General features: G+C 38.3%; 1 protein-coding gene and 1 non-coding gene across 3 annotated transcripts; both read right to left on the bottom strand.

Moving 5' to 3' along the window:
- Positions 1 to 26: 26 nt before the first annotated feature.
- On the bottom strand, positions 27 to 13,938 carry LOC142545883 (TOM1-like protein 3). 2 transcript variants are annotated; one of them, XM_075653302.1, is made up of 10 exons: positions 13,721 to 13,938; positions 12,912 to 13,051; positions 12,664 to 12,742; positions 11,769 to 11,867; positions 11,565 to 11,678; positions 2,987 to 3,129; positions 2,217 to 2,298; positions 1,506 to 1,591; positions 1,230 to 1,421; positions 27 to 962 (listed from the first exon to the last, which is right to left on the bottom strand). In XM_075653302.1, exons 2-10 carry the CDS (start codon positions 13,016 to 13,018, stop codon positions 320 to 322), a joined length of 1,545 nt encoding a protein of 514 aa, XP_075509417.1. In that variant the 5' UTR covers positions 13,019 to 13,051; positions 13,721 to 13,938; the 3' UTR covers positions 27 to 319. The 2 variants fall into 2 exon arrangements, with proteins under 2 accessions (XP_075509417.1, XP_075509418.1); XM_075653303.1 differs by having other exon boundaries at positions 12,912 to 13,024; positions 13,721 to 13,935.
- Positions 5,826 to 5,931, bottom strand: LOC142547863 (small nucleolar RNA R71). Its single transcript, XR_012820754.1, has one exon. It is a non-coding gene; the product is annotated as a small nucleolar RNA R71 (small nucleolar RNA).
- Positions 13,939 to 15,905: the final 1,967 nt, after the last annotated feature.

Raw genomic sequence — 15,905 nt, forward strand, 5'->3', positions numbered from 1 at the left:
AAAGGCAATGGCCTATGCCACCCGTAGAACAGAACAGAATAATAAATACATATATATCCAAATGTGCAATGCGGTTCAAGAAAGAAACAAATCAATATACATCAACAGACTCTTGAACCAAATCAATATACATCAACAGACTCGGCACTGAAAGTGTTTCATCTCGGCTACAAATTATCCAGATATACAAAAGCTACTACATTTTCAAGTCAATAATAGTGTGACAGCAAGAGGTCAATATTTATTCAATACTCTTAATGATGTATTAAAAAAAATATCAATTTAAAAATTCATACCGATCCAGTGATTTCTCTCCAGCTCAGAATGAGCGATTAGATTTAGGTGATGCTGACTTGGATTTAGCAAAATCCACCAGGTCCTTAAAAAGGGCATCATCGGATTTTTCTTGCTTGGTGGGTACAGGTGAGTTGATGGAGAGATTCTGCGTATTCCCCATTAGGCTATCATAAGAAGAACCAGATCCAGGACTGCTCGAAACAGAACGACCACCACCTTGATTGAAAAATTGTTGCCTCTGGTTATACCTAGAAGGTGGGGGTGGAAGGTTGCCAGATGGAACATCCCAAGGAGCCGGTGGCAAATGGTCAGCAGATTTGCTTGTAGGAGCAGGTTCATCGTATGTTGGTTTTGGAGCAAACATCGATGCTGTGGGATTTATGAACTCGTCAGGAGCTGAGGAAGATAGCTCCAGCTTCGGACTATGATGCGCAGTTGAGCCTTGGTTGCTTGATTGAGCAGGAATAGGAGAACTTGAAGATCCAGTTGTTCTTGAGGAATTTTGTGACTCGTAAACATCTCCACTGAGATAGTCGACCAAGCCAGAATCTGCACTGGTTGGTTTTGAGGAGGGTGGAGGAGAGAGAATGGGGCTGACCTGCACAGGTTCGTTCTTGGCAACTGCTGACTTTCGTCTTAACCCTTGGGATGTATCCCTTGATGATCTACAATTATGTAAAATACTTTAACATGCTCATTAAAGACAGTATTCCAACAAAAAGAAAGAACGGCAACTGAAAATGAACCAGAAAATTATTTCCATCGTCTACCATGAAAATGAGCTGAATTAGCAGTTCCTTCCTGCTGGGCTAGTTTTAACATCTCAGAGGAGTCCAAAAAAATTTTTTGGCGAGAAGAATCACACTCGCACCATTTCAGTTAAATATCAGAATAGAACATCGGACAAAACAAAGTAGCTACATGAAGGGTACCTATGCGCTAATTGAGTAAAATTATCTTCAGCTTCGTCATCCTCGTGATTCACATTCAAAAGAGGTGCAACAGGAGGCTCTCTATTTGCCACTGAAACAGCAGGTTTTCCGTGGGCAACATCATCGTGCTGGCTAAGAACTCGCTGTAAATCATCATTTAAGGCCAACCCTTTGCATAGAAGATCCTCATCTCTGCAAAAGGCAGTTGCAAATACTAACCAATAGTCTTACAATGGAAGGACTTGAAAAGATAATAAAATTTATATATAAGCTTACGAGGTATTATTCACAAGATTCATGACTCGTTTTTGGTACGAACGGCACTGCTCAACCAAGTCAACAATAACCTCGTCCTTGATACCCTATAATAAGACTCCAAAAAAATTCAAGTACAAGTGGTTGACAATTTTCGGCATTCCTTTTATGCTTTTATGAGAAATACTAGGAATTTATTACGTTTAAATCAAAATCAGGGGCCATCTAGCTTAACAAACAGATCAGGAGTCAAACAATAAACTAGACATTCACAAACATAACTGCTAAGTGAAGTCCTTGATAGCATTTGACAGGTCGCAAAAACAATAAAGCAATGAAATATAACATTTCAGTTTTCTACCACAGTAATTGCAAAGAGGTTTCAAATTTAAACCTCATTAAGTCGCAGAGTGTAACATAGAATTACACAGACCAAGAATTTACACAAGGGTGGAGTAGGAGCGGGACCAATGGGGCGGCTGTCAAAACATTTAAAGGCATTATTTTGAGCAAAAAATAGGTACTATTACATTAAATCTAGTATGAAAGCTGTTAACTAGAACTGAGGACAGAGACGCCTTCTCCCCATGCCAAGAAACACAGAAAGAATAATGAAGGATTGTCGCCATTAGTAATTTACTTGTAAAAGAGCAACATGTGACAACCAATAAAATAAGCAAAAAGCTCAATTCTAAAGAAAGCAGGTGAAATAAAACAAGTAAGAAGTTCAACCTGAGGATTTTTTGGATCTAGGGCACCCAGCATTTCCATTAGAACATCTGCAAGTCCCTCAGCATTCAGAATTTCTGGCAAGCTATTTTTCGAAAGGAATATACGAAATTCAAAGGTTAGAATTTCTGTGAACAAAAGAAACTCGGGAATTAAAATGACAAAAAAAACAGCATATCTGAAATGTTCTTCCCAAATCTGGTAAGTTAGATCCTCCTCTCAGTCCGACTTGTACATTTTATTTATTTTTTTGGCTATTTTAAGCATGTAACAAATGTTCCAACAGAAGCAAATGCAGGAAAAATAGAAATATAGTAGACACGGTGATAGGATGAACTAAATTGTTAGAAAGTAACATGACGGGCCACTAACAGTATGCTAAGTTACAGATGAGGATCGAGCGAACATGGCGTTTATAGAACATATATCCTTTGAGAATCTGTTCCTATTATCAAGAGCTTAAACGGCAGAACTGCAAAGTCCACTCTGCATACAGAATGAGCAAACAATGATATTCATGGGAGGAGGCAGCTCGAAAGAAGCGAGAAGGGGTCCATTGACCTCTGTCGATTGTGTTGTACCTTGTGCTTGGGAAAAATAATATTTGTTCCCATCAGATTCCAGAAAACCAATAGATTAGGTCACTGCTTTCAAAATGATTCAAAATCGAACACCCCCCCACCTCCCCAAAAGACCACGGGGTCCTACCTCCACTATTGCCATCCAAAATAAAGATTTTAGCAGAAGGATACAACAAATAAATGAACACATACCTGAGTCCAGAAGCATCAGACTCGAGCGAGGCTTGAACAACAGCTTCTTCATAAACAGTAGGATGAACTACTGGATGGGTTTGTGGCGGAGTGAACAATGGCACACTATTTTCCCCTCGAGGTGGAAATTCTACTCCAGCAGACTGCAATTTCAATATGCAAGTGACCCGATCAGTTATGACTAAAAAAATTCCAACAAAGTGCAAAATCCTCCGTCTGGCCTCCCCAACTCACCAGAGAGAAAAAGTAAACCCCATTCTCACTAGAATATTGTATCTAAAGTTGCCCGGCTCACTTCTTTATTCCTATCTTCTCCAACTCAGTTTCAAAGAACCAAACCCATCAGCCTGGTCAAAGGCTAGTCATCAATCTAACTGTTCGATTCTGCAGTCTACCCGAGATTTCATGATTACGTATGTGTGCTATTGATTAATCAAATGAATTTGAGCTCGTTCAACATTCAAAAGGCTGGGATTGACAGCCAAATTAAAGTTTACCTGGCAGCTAACAAAGGCTCTAACATAAAAGGAGATGGAAAGGCAAACAAAAGCAGATAACCAGATCAAAGCTTAATTAAGAGTTCGTACGTGCATAAAATAGAATATTGGGAGGAAAAAGTTGAATGACAGAATGAACTCGTTCATTCTAATTCCAGCAGCTGAATACTAGTGATGGAGAGAAGTAACTGCATCTCCGCAGTGGTTTTATTTTTGTGACAAAGTCCTAAGGCGATAATTGCAATAATGTAAGCGTTTCTATCAGATAATTTAAAGCTATATATCAAACAGCTTCGAGAGATGATACGTGTGGTTTTTACGTGTTTTATTGCATTAGGTTGTGTGTGTTTGCATTGTGCATGTGTACATTTCGTTTACATTTTGTTCATTTTAGAATAAACATTTGCATGTGATCGTGTCTCACTTAGATGTGACGAATTTGCAGGAAAAATGGCCGGAAAAACGGAACTCGGAGCCAAGTGCTAAGCCAACAAGATTGTATACAGAAAGGTTGGCGCCCGAGCGGTAATTTTCTACCGCTCGGGCGCGAGAAGCGAGTTGCTGAAGACACAGACAGCGCGAGAAGTGATCCACAAGGAAGAAATTACAGAGAGTGTGGCGCTCGAGCGGTACTTTTCTACCGCCCGAGCGCCACCTAATTTTGGCAAGATTTCTTGTTCGATCTTTTACCTTATTTTGGAGAAGGGAAGATATAGAAAGGAGGGAGGCACGAATTAGGGATTATTCAGACATAATTTTAGCAGCCACCACAAGTGGAAGAGAGCACTTTGCGCTTGGATTGAAGATTTGAAGTTTTCCGGGCGTCGTTCTTCGCGTTTTTCGTCAATTCTCGTATTTCTAATTTGGTTTTCATTTTTTAAACTTTGTTTTGTTCGTTTTCAATCATGAATTTTAGTAGCTAAACCTTAATATTTGTTGGGATTTAAGGGGAGCCTACCCCAAACTTTGATTTGAATTAATTTTTATTCGATTGTTGCGTAATTCTTGATTATACTATTGTTTTTCTTCGTGTTGTTAGAGCGTAGCTAACTTTAACAACGTTTTTATATTGCGAGTAAGTTCGAGAGAATAACTTGTGATAGGAACGAGTAGTATAATCTGTGGATCTACAATTTACATAGACATATGAAATTGGATACGCGCCGATAGTCATAGTCCTTAGGGTCGAAAACTAAGGGATTTCATAAATCGACATGCGATTCACTCTTGATAAATAATTAAAGACATTTAATTACTTCATTGAGTCGAATTAGTTTGACATAGCTCGAGAGAGTGTGTTCAATTGTAAAGGAAATCCTGTCGGAAGCATATAATCACTATCGAACGAATTAATTAATTAACGAGTGGTAGGTGAACCGAAATTCCCAAAAAATTCATTTCTCACTGAATTTTACTCAACATTTTAGATATTAATTCTCATTCCTTACTTATTAAAGCATTTTATTTACATCTTTCTTTGAGCATAGTAGTATTAATTACTCAATCAAATTTTCGTTGCTAAAGATCTCATAACTGAAAAGAATAATGGTTAAATACAGTCCTCAGTGGAACGATACTCGTACTCACTTACATTATACTATTACTTGACATCGTGCACTTGCGATTAATTTTCGAGCTTACAAAACCATATTTTTATTGGGGATTTTACTATGCAAGTTTTGCTCGATCAAATTTTTGGCGCCGTTGCCGGGGACTGCTAATCTACAATTTATTTTTAGTCAATTTCTTTAGCGTTATTTTATTTTTCTTTAGCTAACACTCCATATTTTATTCCAGTTATCTTGTCTAGTGCATGCCAAAGTCACTTGACGTGGAGCTTGAGTTTGATCCTGAAATCGAAAGAACTTTCCGCATGAGAAGACAGCAGCAGAGACTAAAAGAACTGATGGAGAGGCAGTTGAATGATCAAGAGGAGGAACGTCGTGAAGATAGACATGTGGAGATACCGCGCCGCATACCCATGCTGGAATATGCCCAACCTTCTTTGGAGGGTGCACGCCCTATCATTGTGAGGCCTATCGTGCGGGCAAATCACTTTGAAATCAAGCCAGCCATAATCCAGATGATTCAGAACACAGTCCAATTTGGAGGAACTGCAGTAGATGACCCAAACACGCACATCGCGGATTTTCTTGAAATTTGCGATACTTTTAAATTCAATAGAGTTTCTGATGATGCTGTTAGGTTGCGTTTATTTCCTTTCTCCTTACGTGACAAAGCTAAAGCGTGGTTAAATTGTTTGCCTGTAGGTTCGATCGCTACATGGGAGGACATGGCGAAAGCATTTCTCATCAAATACTTCCCTCCCTCCAAGACCATGAAGCTGCGGGCAGACATTACAACATTTGCTCAATTCGATCAGGAATCTTTATATGAGGCATGGGAACGCTTCAAGGATCTGCTACGAAGATGCCCACATCACGAGTTACCACTTGGGTTAGTCGTTCAAACATTTTATTATGGCTTGCTTACTCCTTACCGTACTATGATAGATGCTGCTCCTTGTGGAAACCTGTTGAGAAAAACCGCGGAGGAAGGATATGAATTGTTAGAGGAGATGGCTGCTAGCAGCTATCACCCTCAATCTGAAAGAAACAACCAGCGGAAGAGTGCAGGAGTTCACCAGGTAACTGATTTTTTCTGCTATTACTGCACAACTTGATGCTTTAAACAGGAAACTAGACAGCTTGAATGTGGGTGGCACGGCGATGCGTCTTCAAGAGATATTCTGTGACAATTGTGGAGGGGAACACTATGCGAAGGACTGTCAAGATGACAATCCATTTTATGTGCAAGAAGGGGCACCAATAAATCAAGTAGGGGTCCAAAACCGCCCAAGGAATGACCCGTATTCGAACACATACAATCCGGGGTGGAGGCAACACCCAAACTTCTCCTGGGGTGGTCAAAACAGCCAGAATAAACCACAAGGAGGACAATCATATGGGAAACAACCGATGTACAGGTCCGATCCTCCTAGAGAAGAGAAGTCCAATTTGGAGCAGATGATGTCTAAGTTCATCTCGTCTACCGAGACTAGACTACAGAATCAGGATGCATCGATAAAGGGGCTTGAGAATCAAATTGGGCAGTTGGCAAAAATGATCACAAACAGAGAGCCGGGCACCTTGCCAAGTAACACAGAGACAAATCCAAAAGAGCAAGTGAAGGCCATCGAGTTGAAGAGTGGAAAAGTTTTAGAGTCAAGAGAAAAAGAGAGAACTCAAAAATCGGATGAACACCCTGAAACATCCAAAGGTAAGTCTCTAATTCTACACCATCACCCACTGCACAACCTAAAATTGTTATTCCCCCACCTTTTCCTGCAGCACTGAAAAAAGCAAGACTAGATGCACAATTCGGTAAGTTTCTTGAGATATTCAAAAAATTGCATATCAATATTCCTTTTGCCGATGCCTTGATGCAAATGCCTAGTTATTCTAAGTTTTTGAAAGATATATAAGCGAATAAGAGGAAGTTGGAGGATCACATGACAGTGAGTCTTACTGAAAATTGTTCTGCTTTTGTGCAAAACAAGATCCCACCGAAACTTAAGGATCCAGGGAGTTTCTCTATTCCTTGCACGATTGGAGATTTTGTTTTTCATAAAGCGTTATGTGATCTTGGTGCAAGTATTAACCTGATGCCTCTTTCAGTGTTTAGGAAACTTGGATTGGGAGAACCTAAGCCGACGCGGATGTCCTTACAACTAGCTGACAGCTCCGTCAAGTACCCCCGCGGATTGATTGAGGATGTACTAGTGAAAGTGGACAAATTTATTTTCCCTGTGGATTTTGTGGTACTTGACATCGAGGAAAACATAGAGATGCCCTTGATTCTTGGGAGACCATTCCTTGCGACTGGCAAGGCCCTGATTGATGTTCAAGAAGGGAAGTTGAGATTAAGAGTGGGCGAGGAAGAGATCACTTTTGATGTTTTTAATGCACTTAAGCACACACTGCACTCTGATAGTTGTTATAGAATTGATGTTGTTGATGCTCTCGTTTCTGACTATGTGCAGGATGCTCTTGGGGACCCTTTGGAAGCCACCCTCACAACTGAATTGGAGGATGACGACTTGGACGAAGAAAAAACTGAAATAGTAGCATACTTCAATGCCAACCTTCCATGGAGAAGGCCGATGAGGATGAAACTGGAAGATCTTGGAGAGCGCAGAGATTTGACCCCTCCAAAGTCAAGCATCGAGGAACCACCGACGCTTGAACTCAAACCCTTACCTCCGCACCTGAAGTACATATTTCTAGGTAAGAATAACATTTTGCCTGTCATTATTTTTGCTGCTTTGACAGATGCCATGGAGGAAAAATTGTTGCAAGTTCTCAAGGAGCACAAAAGAGCATTCGCCTAGAAGGTGGCAGACATAAAGGGAATCAGTCCATCGATATACATGCATAAAATCTTGATGGAAGAAAAGTACTCGCCTCTCGTGCAACCTCAAAGACGACTAAATCCAAAGATGCAAGAGGTCGTGAAGGCTGAAACTATTAAGCTTCTCGATTCAGGTATTATCTACCCCATTTCCGATAGTGCGTGGGTAAGTCCGGTTCAATGTGTGCCTAAGAAAGGAGGGATTACGGTGATCACCAATGAAAAGAATAAACTTATTCCCACAAGAACTGTTACGGGGTGGAGAGTGTGCATTGACTATAGGAAACTGAATGATGCCACCCGTAAGGACCATTTCCCCCTTCCCTTTATTGATCAAATGTTGGAGAGATTAGCGGGGCATGAATTTTATTGTTTTCTAGATAGGTATTCGGAGTATAATCAAATCACTATTGCACCTGAGGACCAAGAGAAAACCACTTTCACTTGCCCTTATGGCACTTTTGCTTTTCGCCGTATGCCTTTTGGTCTTTGTAATGCACCTGCTACATTTCAGCGCTGTATGACTGCTATATTCCATGATATGATTGAATCCTTTCTTGAAATATTTATGGATGATTTTTCTATCTTTGGTGCAACGTTTGATGAGTGTTTGCAGAATTTGAGATCCGTGTTGAGAAGATGCGAGGTGCAAAAGGAACGTGCGGTGCTACTTTTCGCCTTGACCCAAGGATACGACATCAATGTGGGCAAACTAATAACTTCTCAGATCATGTTGAGTGCTCACAACAGCCACATTGGTCTGTTCTTTCCGACGATCATATCCGAACTGTGTGCACGGGCTGGGGTAATTCCGAGACGACGAGGAGTGGCTTCAACCGATGAAGCCAATCTGTCAGGAGGATGAACAACGAAAAAGGACGAAGCGACGGGCAGATTTCCCCACTCAGGCGGAGGAAGCCGGTGGATCCAGCACTGCCGTCCCACGTCTGCCATCACAACCCCGGAGGCGACCCCAAAATGAAAAAATCGATGAAACCCTCGCCTTCATGACGCATCAAAATCAGATCAACTCGTACCTCATTGACCATGCAGCTCAAATGGACTCCATGATGCGCACTTTGCTCATACACGGGGGCATCGACCCAGGCACCTTCCCACCGACTATGCCACCCCCTCCCCCGTTCCATTTTCAGTACGACTACCAGCAGCAGGGGGACGCTTCCGTAGTGCCACCCCCTGAGCACGACGACGACGAGTCTTGACCAGGGGAGTTAACTGTTTCCCCTTCTTTGCACTTTCATTTCTTTACCGCTTTCTGTTTTCTTTCTTATCGTTGTTTCAGTCTAACATGTTTTTAGCTTTCATGTTTATGAGTCTGCATTTGTGTTTGCATTTCTGTGTTTTGAGTCTTTTGTGCAATGGGGACATTGCACACGTCTAGTATGAGGGGGTCGTCGTACGTCTTCTTATTTGTTTGCGTTCGTATTTGTCTTGCATGATTGTCAGTGATGGGGAAACTAGTAAATTGGTAGCCGATGATGATTGTGGGATGAATGAACTGCATGTTATTTAGTCTGATCACTATGTGTGAATCCCCAAGTATATTGAATTTTGGTTATGCACACATAGTGGATTTTAATAGTGGTGTCGATGACAGTTAAGTTCAAAACAATCTGTGAGGGGAACCGAAGAAACATTAGATGCGAGTTGAACTTTAACGAATGTCTGTTGACATGAGGGACTAACCAGTAGCATGAATTCGAGTAGCAAATCAAGAGTACGTATCAAACATCCTCCTTCCAATCGTGCATAAGACCTGAAAATTCATCCTTAGGCCAGATAAATAAACATATACCAAAGCCTAGGGAGTAATTTCTGACAAGGGCATAGTGAAAATGATCTACGTACTCCCAATCTCCCTAAGCCAGTTGAACAGTTATAACTATTGACCCCATGCCTTCTGATGTTTGACCATGAAATTCTACCACTTTATGTGTTTACTGGTCGGTCCCAAATAGAAACAGAACTCAGTAGAGCGAAGCTTGCGTTGACTTGTCTATTTGGCAACCCACATGGTTTGCGAATAAAACTGTCTGAAACACAAGCTAGAAAAATCCACGGCACACACAACCACACTCTGTTGGAAAAGAACAACTGCTGTGCAATGTTTTGAAGGGGCAGTAATATATGTTGTGATTTGACTAAGTGGATGTGGTTCAAACACCCGCTGAGGCAGGAGATACCGGTTCGCTACTTCACCATCATTTTAGTTGTTTCAGTACCCTCCCATTGGTGTTCGTTTCATGTTTTAATTGTAGTCTGTAACCTATTTTGCTTGAGGGCAAGCAAAAGGTTAGTATGAGGGGGTTGATACATGTGGTTTTTACGTGTTTTATTGCATTAGGTTGTGTGTGTTTGCATTGTGCATGCGTACATTTCGTTTACATTTTGTTCATTTTAGAGTTAACATTTGCATGTGATCGTGTCTCACTTGGATGTGACGAATTTGCAGGAAAAATGGCCGGAAAAACGGAACTCGGAGCCAAGTGCTAAGCCAACAAGATTGTATACAGAAAGGTTGGCGCCCGAGCGGTAATTTTCTACCGTTCGGGCGCGAGAAGCGAGTTGCTGAAGACACAGACAGAAGATGTGGCGCTCGGGCGGTGAAATTCTACCGCCCGAGCGCGAGAAGTGATCCACAAGGAAGAAATTACAGAGAGTGTGGCGCTCGAGCGGTACTTTTCTACCGCCCGAGCGCCACCTAATTTTGGCAAGATTTCTTGTCCGATCTTTTACCTTATTTTGGAGAAGGGAAGATATAGAAAGGAGGGAGGCACGAATTAGGGATTATTCAGACATAATTTTAGCAGCCACCACAAGTGGAAGAGAGCACTTTGCGGTTGGATTGAAGATTTGAAGTTTTCCGGGCGTCGTTCTTCGCGTTTTTCGTCAATTCTCGTATTTCTAATTTGGTTTTCATTTTTTAAACTTTGTTTTGTTCATTTTCAATCATGAATTTTAGTAGCTAAACCTTAATATTTGTTGGGATTTAAGGGGAGCCTACCCCAAACTTTGATTTGAATTAATTTTTATTCGATTGTGTTGCGTAATTCTTGATTATACTATTGTTTTTCTTCGTGTTGTTAGAGCGTAGCTAACTTTAACAACGTTTTTATATTGCGAGTGAGTTCGAGAGAATAACTTGTGATAGGAACGAGTAGTATAATCCATGGATCTACAATTTACATAGACATATGAAATTGGATACGCGCCGATAGTCATAGTCCTTAGGGTCGAAAACTAGGAAATTTCATAAATCGACATGCGATTCACTCTTGATAAATAATTAAAGACATTTAATTACTTCATTGAGTCGAATTAGTTTGGCATAGCTCAAGAGAGTGTGTTTAATTAAAGGAAATCCTGTCGGAAGCATATAATCACAATCGAACGAATTAATTAATTAACGAGGGGTAGGTGAACCGAAATTCCCAACAAATTCATTTCTCACTGAATTTTACTCAACATTTTAGATATTAATTCTCATTCATTACTTATTAAAGCATTTTATTTACATCTTTCTTTGAGCATAGTAGTATTAATTACTCAATCAAATTTTCGTTGCTAAAGATTTCAGTGATACTACCATCTTATAGATTAAAACAACTTACTTTACGCAACAAAGAAAAGAGAGAAACAAAACAAATCACCTTCAGTTCATTGTAAGCAGCATAATACTGGGGAAACCTTCCCCTAGGTCCCTCCAAAGCTTCCTGCCAAGTATCTATCAACACTAAAATCTTCTCCCTCACATTTAAATCAGGCTGCAATACGAATGAAAAGTTAGATGAATAGATATGCGGAGATTAAAATAACTAAAAAAGAAAGAGAAACATAGGAGAGATCTATATCACCTTTTTCTTTACAATTTTGACCATCTCATGTAAAATATCCCGTTCAACTATCTGCTGAAAAACGTTCTCCCCGCAATTTTTGCTAAGAGTCTCTAACACCTAATCATAAATTAATACATATGAACAGCTTTTCTAGGATACCATCATATATAGCCACAATTACATGCAACAATACAGAAACACATGCAAAACATATGCAACTAAGATGATAAAAGATACAGGTCATATTTGAACATCAAGCAAAGAGAATATGATTGAGTGGTGTGATTGTTATTCCAGTAATTACAAGTTTCTTCTGTTCACAGCTACCACTACAACCGATACTGGAAAGACTGACTTTGTAGTTCAGAATTCTGCCATCTTATCCAGAGATTTAATGCCTTGGTCACAGGGCAACGTTTATGGACTTCATGGAAAGTAGGAACAAGAAGAATTCAGAGGCAACTCAAGGTCACTGACTCTGAGTGCTATTTTCTATAATTCTGAACCAGATATTGGATCTAATTTTTCTAAATTTAGATTATGTCCAATAAAAAGCATGATGTGAAATGTTGTTTATACCCGCACGCAGATCCAACAATCACATGAAGTAGGACAGTGAAGTTTTAGATTAACATAAGCATAGTCTTTGATCTACAAGGAAAATAAACAAAAAGAAATGATACAATTTGGAATTAATAAACAATTCGAAGGCATGCAGTAAGGCTGATATGAGTTTTTCTTACGGCAGTCACACATATGTTTAGTTACAACTTACGAACGCAAAGTAGCAAGTTAGCAAAAGAGGTAAACAGAATTGAATCCATAACTTTTTGTCAAGCTAGTAAAGTTAGAATATTCGAAGGTTTGTATAAGCACATTCCAGAACAAAGAAGATAGCAGAATAAATACTTACAAAGAGCGCAAGGAGCTGTATTTTAGGGCTTTTATTCCCCAACCTTTTCTTTAGTATCTTCAGTGCATCTTTCGCTTGACTGCAATTAGAATACAAAAAGTGAGATTATTACCGTGTATACTATAAGTGGCAACAACATATAAAAGAGGAAAAAACAAAAAAAAGGCAGAAAAAGAATCAAGGATTAGAAGATATAACAGAAGTAAAAATATGAACACAAGCGCTCGAGAAGGTAAAAGATAACACACCTGGGATCCATATTTATCATGTCACACAGCTCTATGTTAATAGCCCAGTCTGGACCAATCAGCAAATCACTTGTGGCCCTCTCAGCAATAGCTGCCGCGTTAGCCATATTTGCCTATTTTTAAACAATCAACTCACTTTCCTAAGAGAAAGACGTAAAAAACAAATCATCAATTTAAAAACAATCAGACTGATTAACATCAGGTTTGCACTTATCTGCACAAAAAGAAAGCTTGTTCTGTCCGGTGAAGAGGGCATAAGACCCATCTCCTTACAGTAACATGAGACAATATCAACAAACTCAGATCACGACTGTGTGATTGATTTGAATAGTATACTTGAGATAATTGGGAAAATGAAAACACAAAGTCAACTCAGACAAGCATATAAACAAGAACACTTTGGCGTTCGTCTGTATCACGATTAACATCACATTATGAGGTGAAAAAAAGTACCACAATATAAATAAATATCCAAACAGAAACACCACAAGTTCTAAACAACAAACCAAAAGGGAAAAACTCAAAAACGACGAGTAAATTAGGGGAAAAAACAAGATCAATCGACGCAGAGTTCATACACATGAGTAACTCTGAAAGAATAATTCAAGAAATCAGACCAACATCTAACCAAAAATGCGGAAACCAGAGTCCAACATTATCCGCCAGTACATAATAAAACAAAATCAACAGAAAAGAGCAAAAGATCGAGCCTTTCTGGAAACACCAAAACCCAATTCAAAATACAACCACAAAGATCAAGAATCGTGAGATTCAAAAGGATCATATAATCAGGATCTTGAGAAGATTACCCCTGAGAAACCCTCGAGTCTGGTTCAGTCCACAGGGAGAGAGGAAGAAATCTGAATTCTAAATCCTGTATCACCAATTTCGCATGCGCGGCGAGATATTAGGAGAAATAATTGAAAAGATTTCTTGATAAACAAATTTTGTGAGAGTTTTGGTTCAAGGATGTTTGTGTCAAATTTCCAACCTTCAGAGCTTTTTAACTGCGCCGAAACAAAGAACAGTGAAATTTTGATCTAGGCTGCGTTTGGTACGTTGTGAAAGTGGCCGTATAGCCTTCCAAAATAAATTCAATAACCTTAAATGGATAAACAAGAAAAATGTTTTATTTTAAAAAAAATTATACATAATAAATATCATTTAAATGAAAAATAAAATGCAATATTTATTAGCTCAGACTCCAAATTCATGGTAACAGATAGGGTTTGGTCAGTGTTATAAAAAACGTCGCGTAGTATTGTCTATATTGTAGATGATCGCTCGTCGTCTCGAATTTTACAAATGATGTCTCTGGACTTTACTGCATAAATCGGCGGTCTAGGAACTCGTCTAACCTAGACCGAATAAAATACTTATTTAAAAAAACGTTTGTTTTAAAAAAAAATTAAAAGCACATCACTTTGATCCTAATTTCTATTATTAGAATATTTCAAATTCGTTAATATCATACTAACATATTTGTCAATAAATTTTATTTTTCCAAAAAAAAATTTACCACAATTTGTATTTCAAACTTAAATGTCACATAATTTTGAGCTTGATTCGGATACATATGAGGTATTGGAAAAATATAAATATGAAATATAAGAAGAATTAGAGATATAGGCCAAAAAACTTATTAAATGATTTTTAAGTTACAACTTCCATGTCTAAAATTAATTTAGTTCAAAGTTGACACCAAATAAATACACAAAATATTCTTAGATCTCCCAAACACTTCCTTGTAATTTTCCACGGTAAACAAACCTCCCACGTACTTGTGTTAGAAGACAGACCAATGGCAACCGAAGTTTGACACTCGCTCTTAGATTCTTCTTTATTCTTGACTTTTATTAAAATGTTGACTTTATGGTAAAAGAATGCAGGTTTGAAAAGCGGCAGACCCCACCCCAAAAGCGGGTCTTAAACTCTTAATTCTAGCACGACTACTGTGTCCGACAGAATTTTATATATATATATTTTTGGACTCATTTCTTCGTCTTTGATCGGCGACATTACAATTCTTAAAATCGTTCGAACACTTTCCTTTCCATATTTTGTTTCTTCATCAATTCCAAGTTAAATTTTATATTTGAATGATGATGATGATGATGATGATGATGATGATGATGATGATGATGATGATGATGATGATGATGATGATGATGATGATGATGATGATGACGATGATGTGTATATATATATATATATGTATTAGAATAGTATTAGTTTGTGTTTGGATTGATGAATTTCAAATCCATGTATTTCAAATGTATTTGTACAGTTAAGAGAAAGAACAACATAAACTTCAAATTCATGTCTTTTATGTTTATATAATGTTCCATATTAGTTATGATGGATTTCAAGTTCACACAATAATTAATATATTTGAAATTCATTTTACTTTGTATTATAATCTTGTAAATAAGTAAGATATGTATTTATGATTTTGTCCATTGTTTCATTGTTATCAATAAAAATATAATTCAAATTCAAATTCAACCTTATTATTATTATTTTTTTAAATGCGGGTGCAATTCCATGTTTGATAATGAGTTGAGATTTGCCTCTGGTTTTGGGAAGTAACAATGCTAATAAAATATCACTATTATTAACAATTATGCTATTAACACGCGCACGCGGAAAGTATGCTATTAAATAAGTATATTTAGCTCTTGAAGAAATTTTGCAGCGTAGGAGTTGGAGTGAAAATTGTTCGATCATTAAATTTATGTTTATTTTTTTAGTGATTACAACAATTCATTTGACATTACAATAATTTATCAATCACACATACATTTATGTTTCTATTGATATGCATATGTAGAACTTATATACATATATATTAAATTTGATGTGTGAAAATATATAGATTAAATTTGATGTGTGAAATTCGAATTCACTTTACACTTTCTTCAAGCTTATTCAATGATACATGTTCTGCTACGTTAACGGATAGCATGTCTGGCATGGGGAATACTGGGTTTTCAA

This window comes from Primulina tabacum, chromosome 5, assembly GCF_025594145.1.
Source record: "Primulina tabacum isolate GXHZ01 chromosome 5, ASM2559414v2, whole genome shotgun sequence".
Taxonomy (NCBI): domain Eukaryota; kingdom Viridiplantae; phylum Streptophyta; class Magnoliopsida; order Lamiales; family Gesneriaceae; genus Primulina; species Primulina tabacum.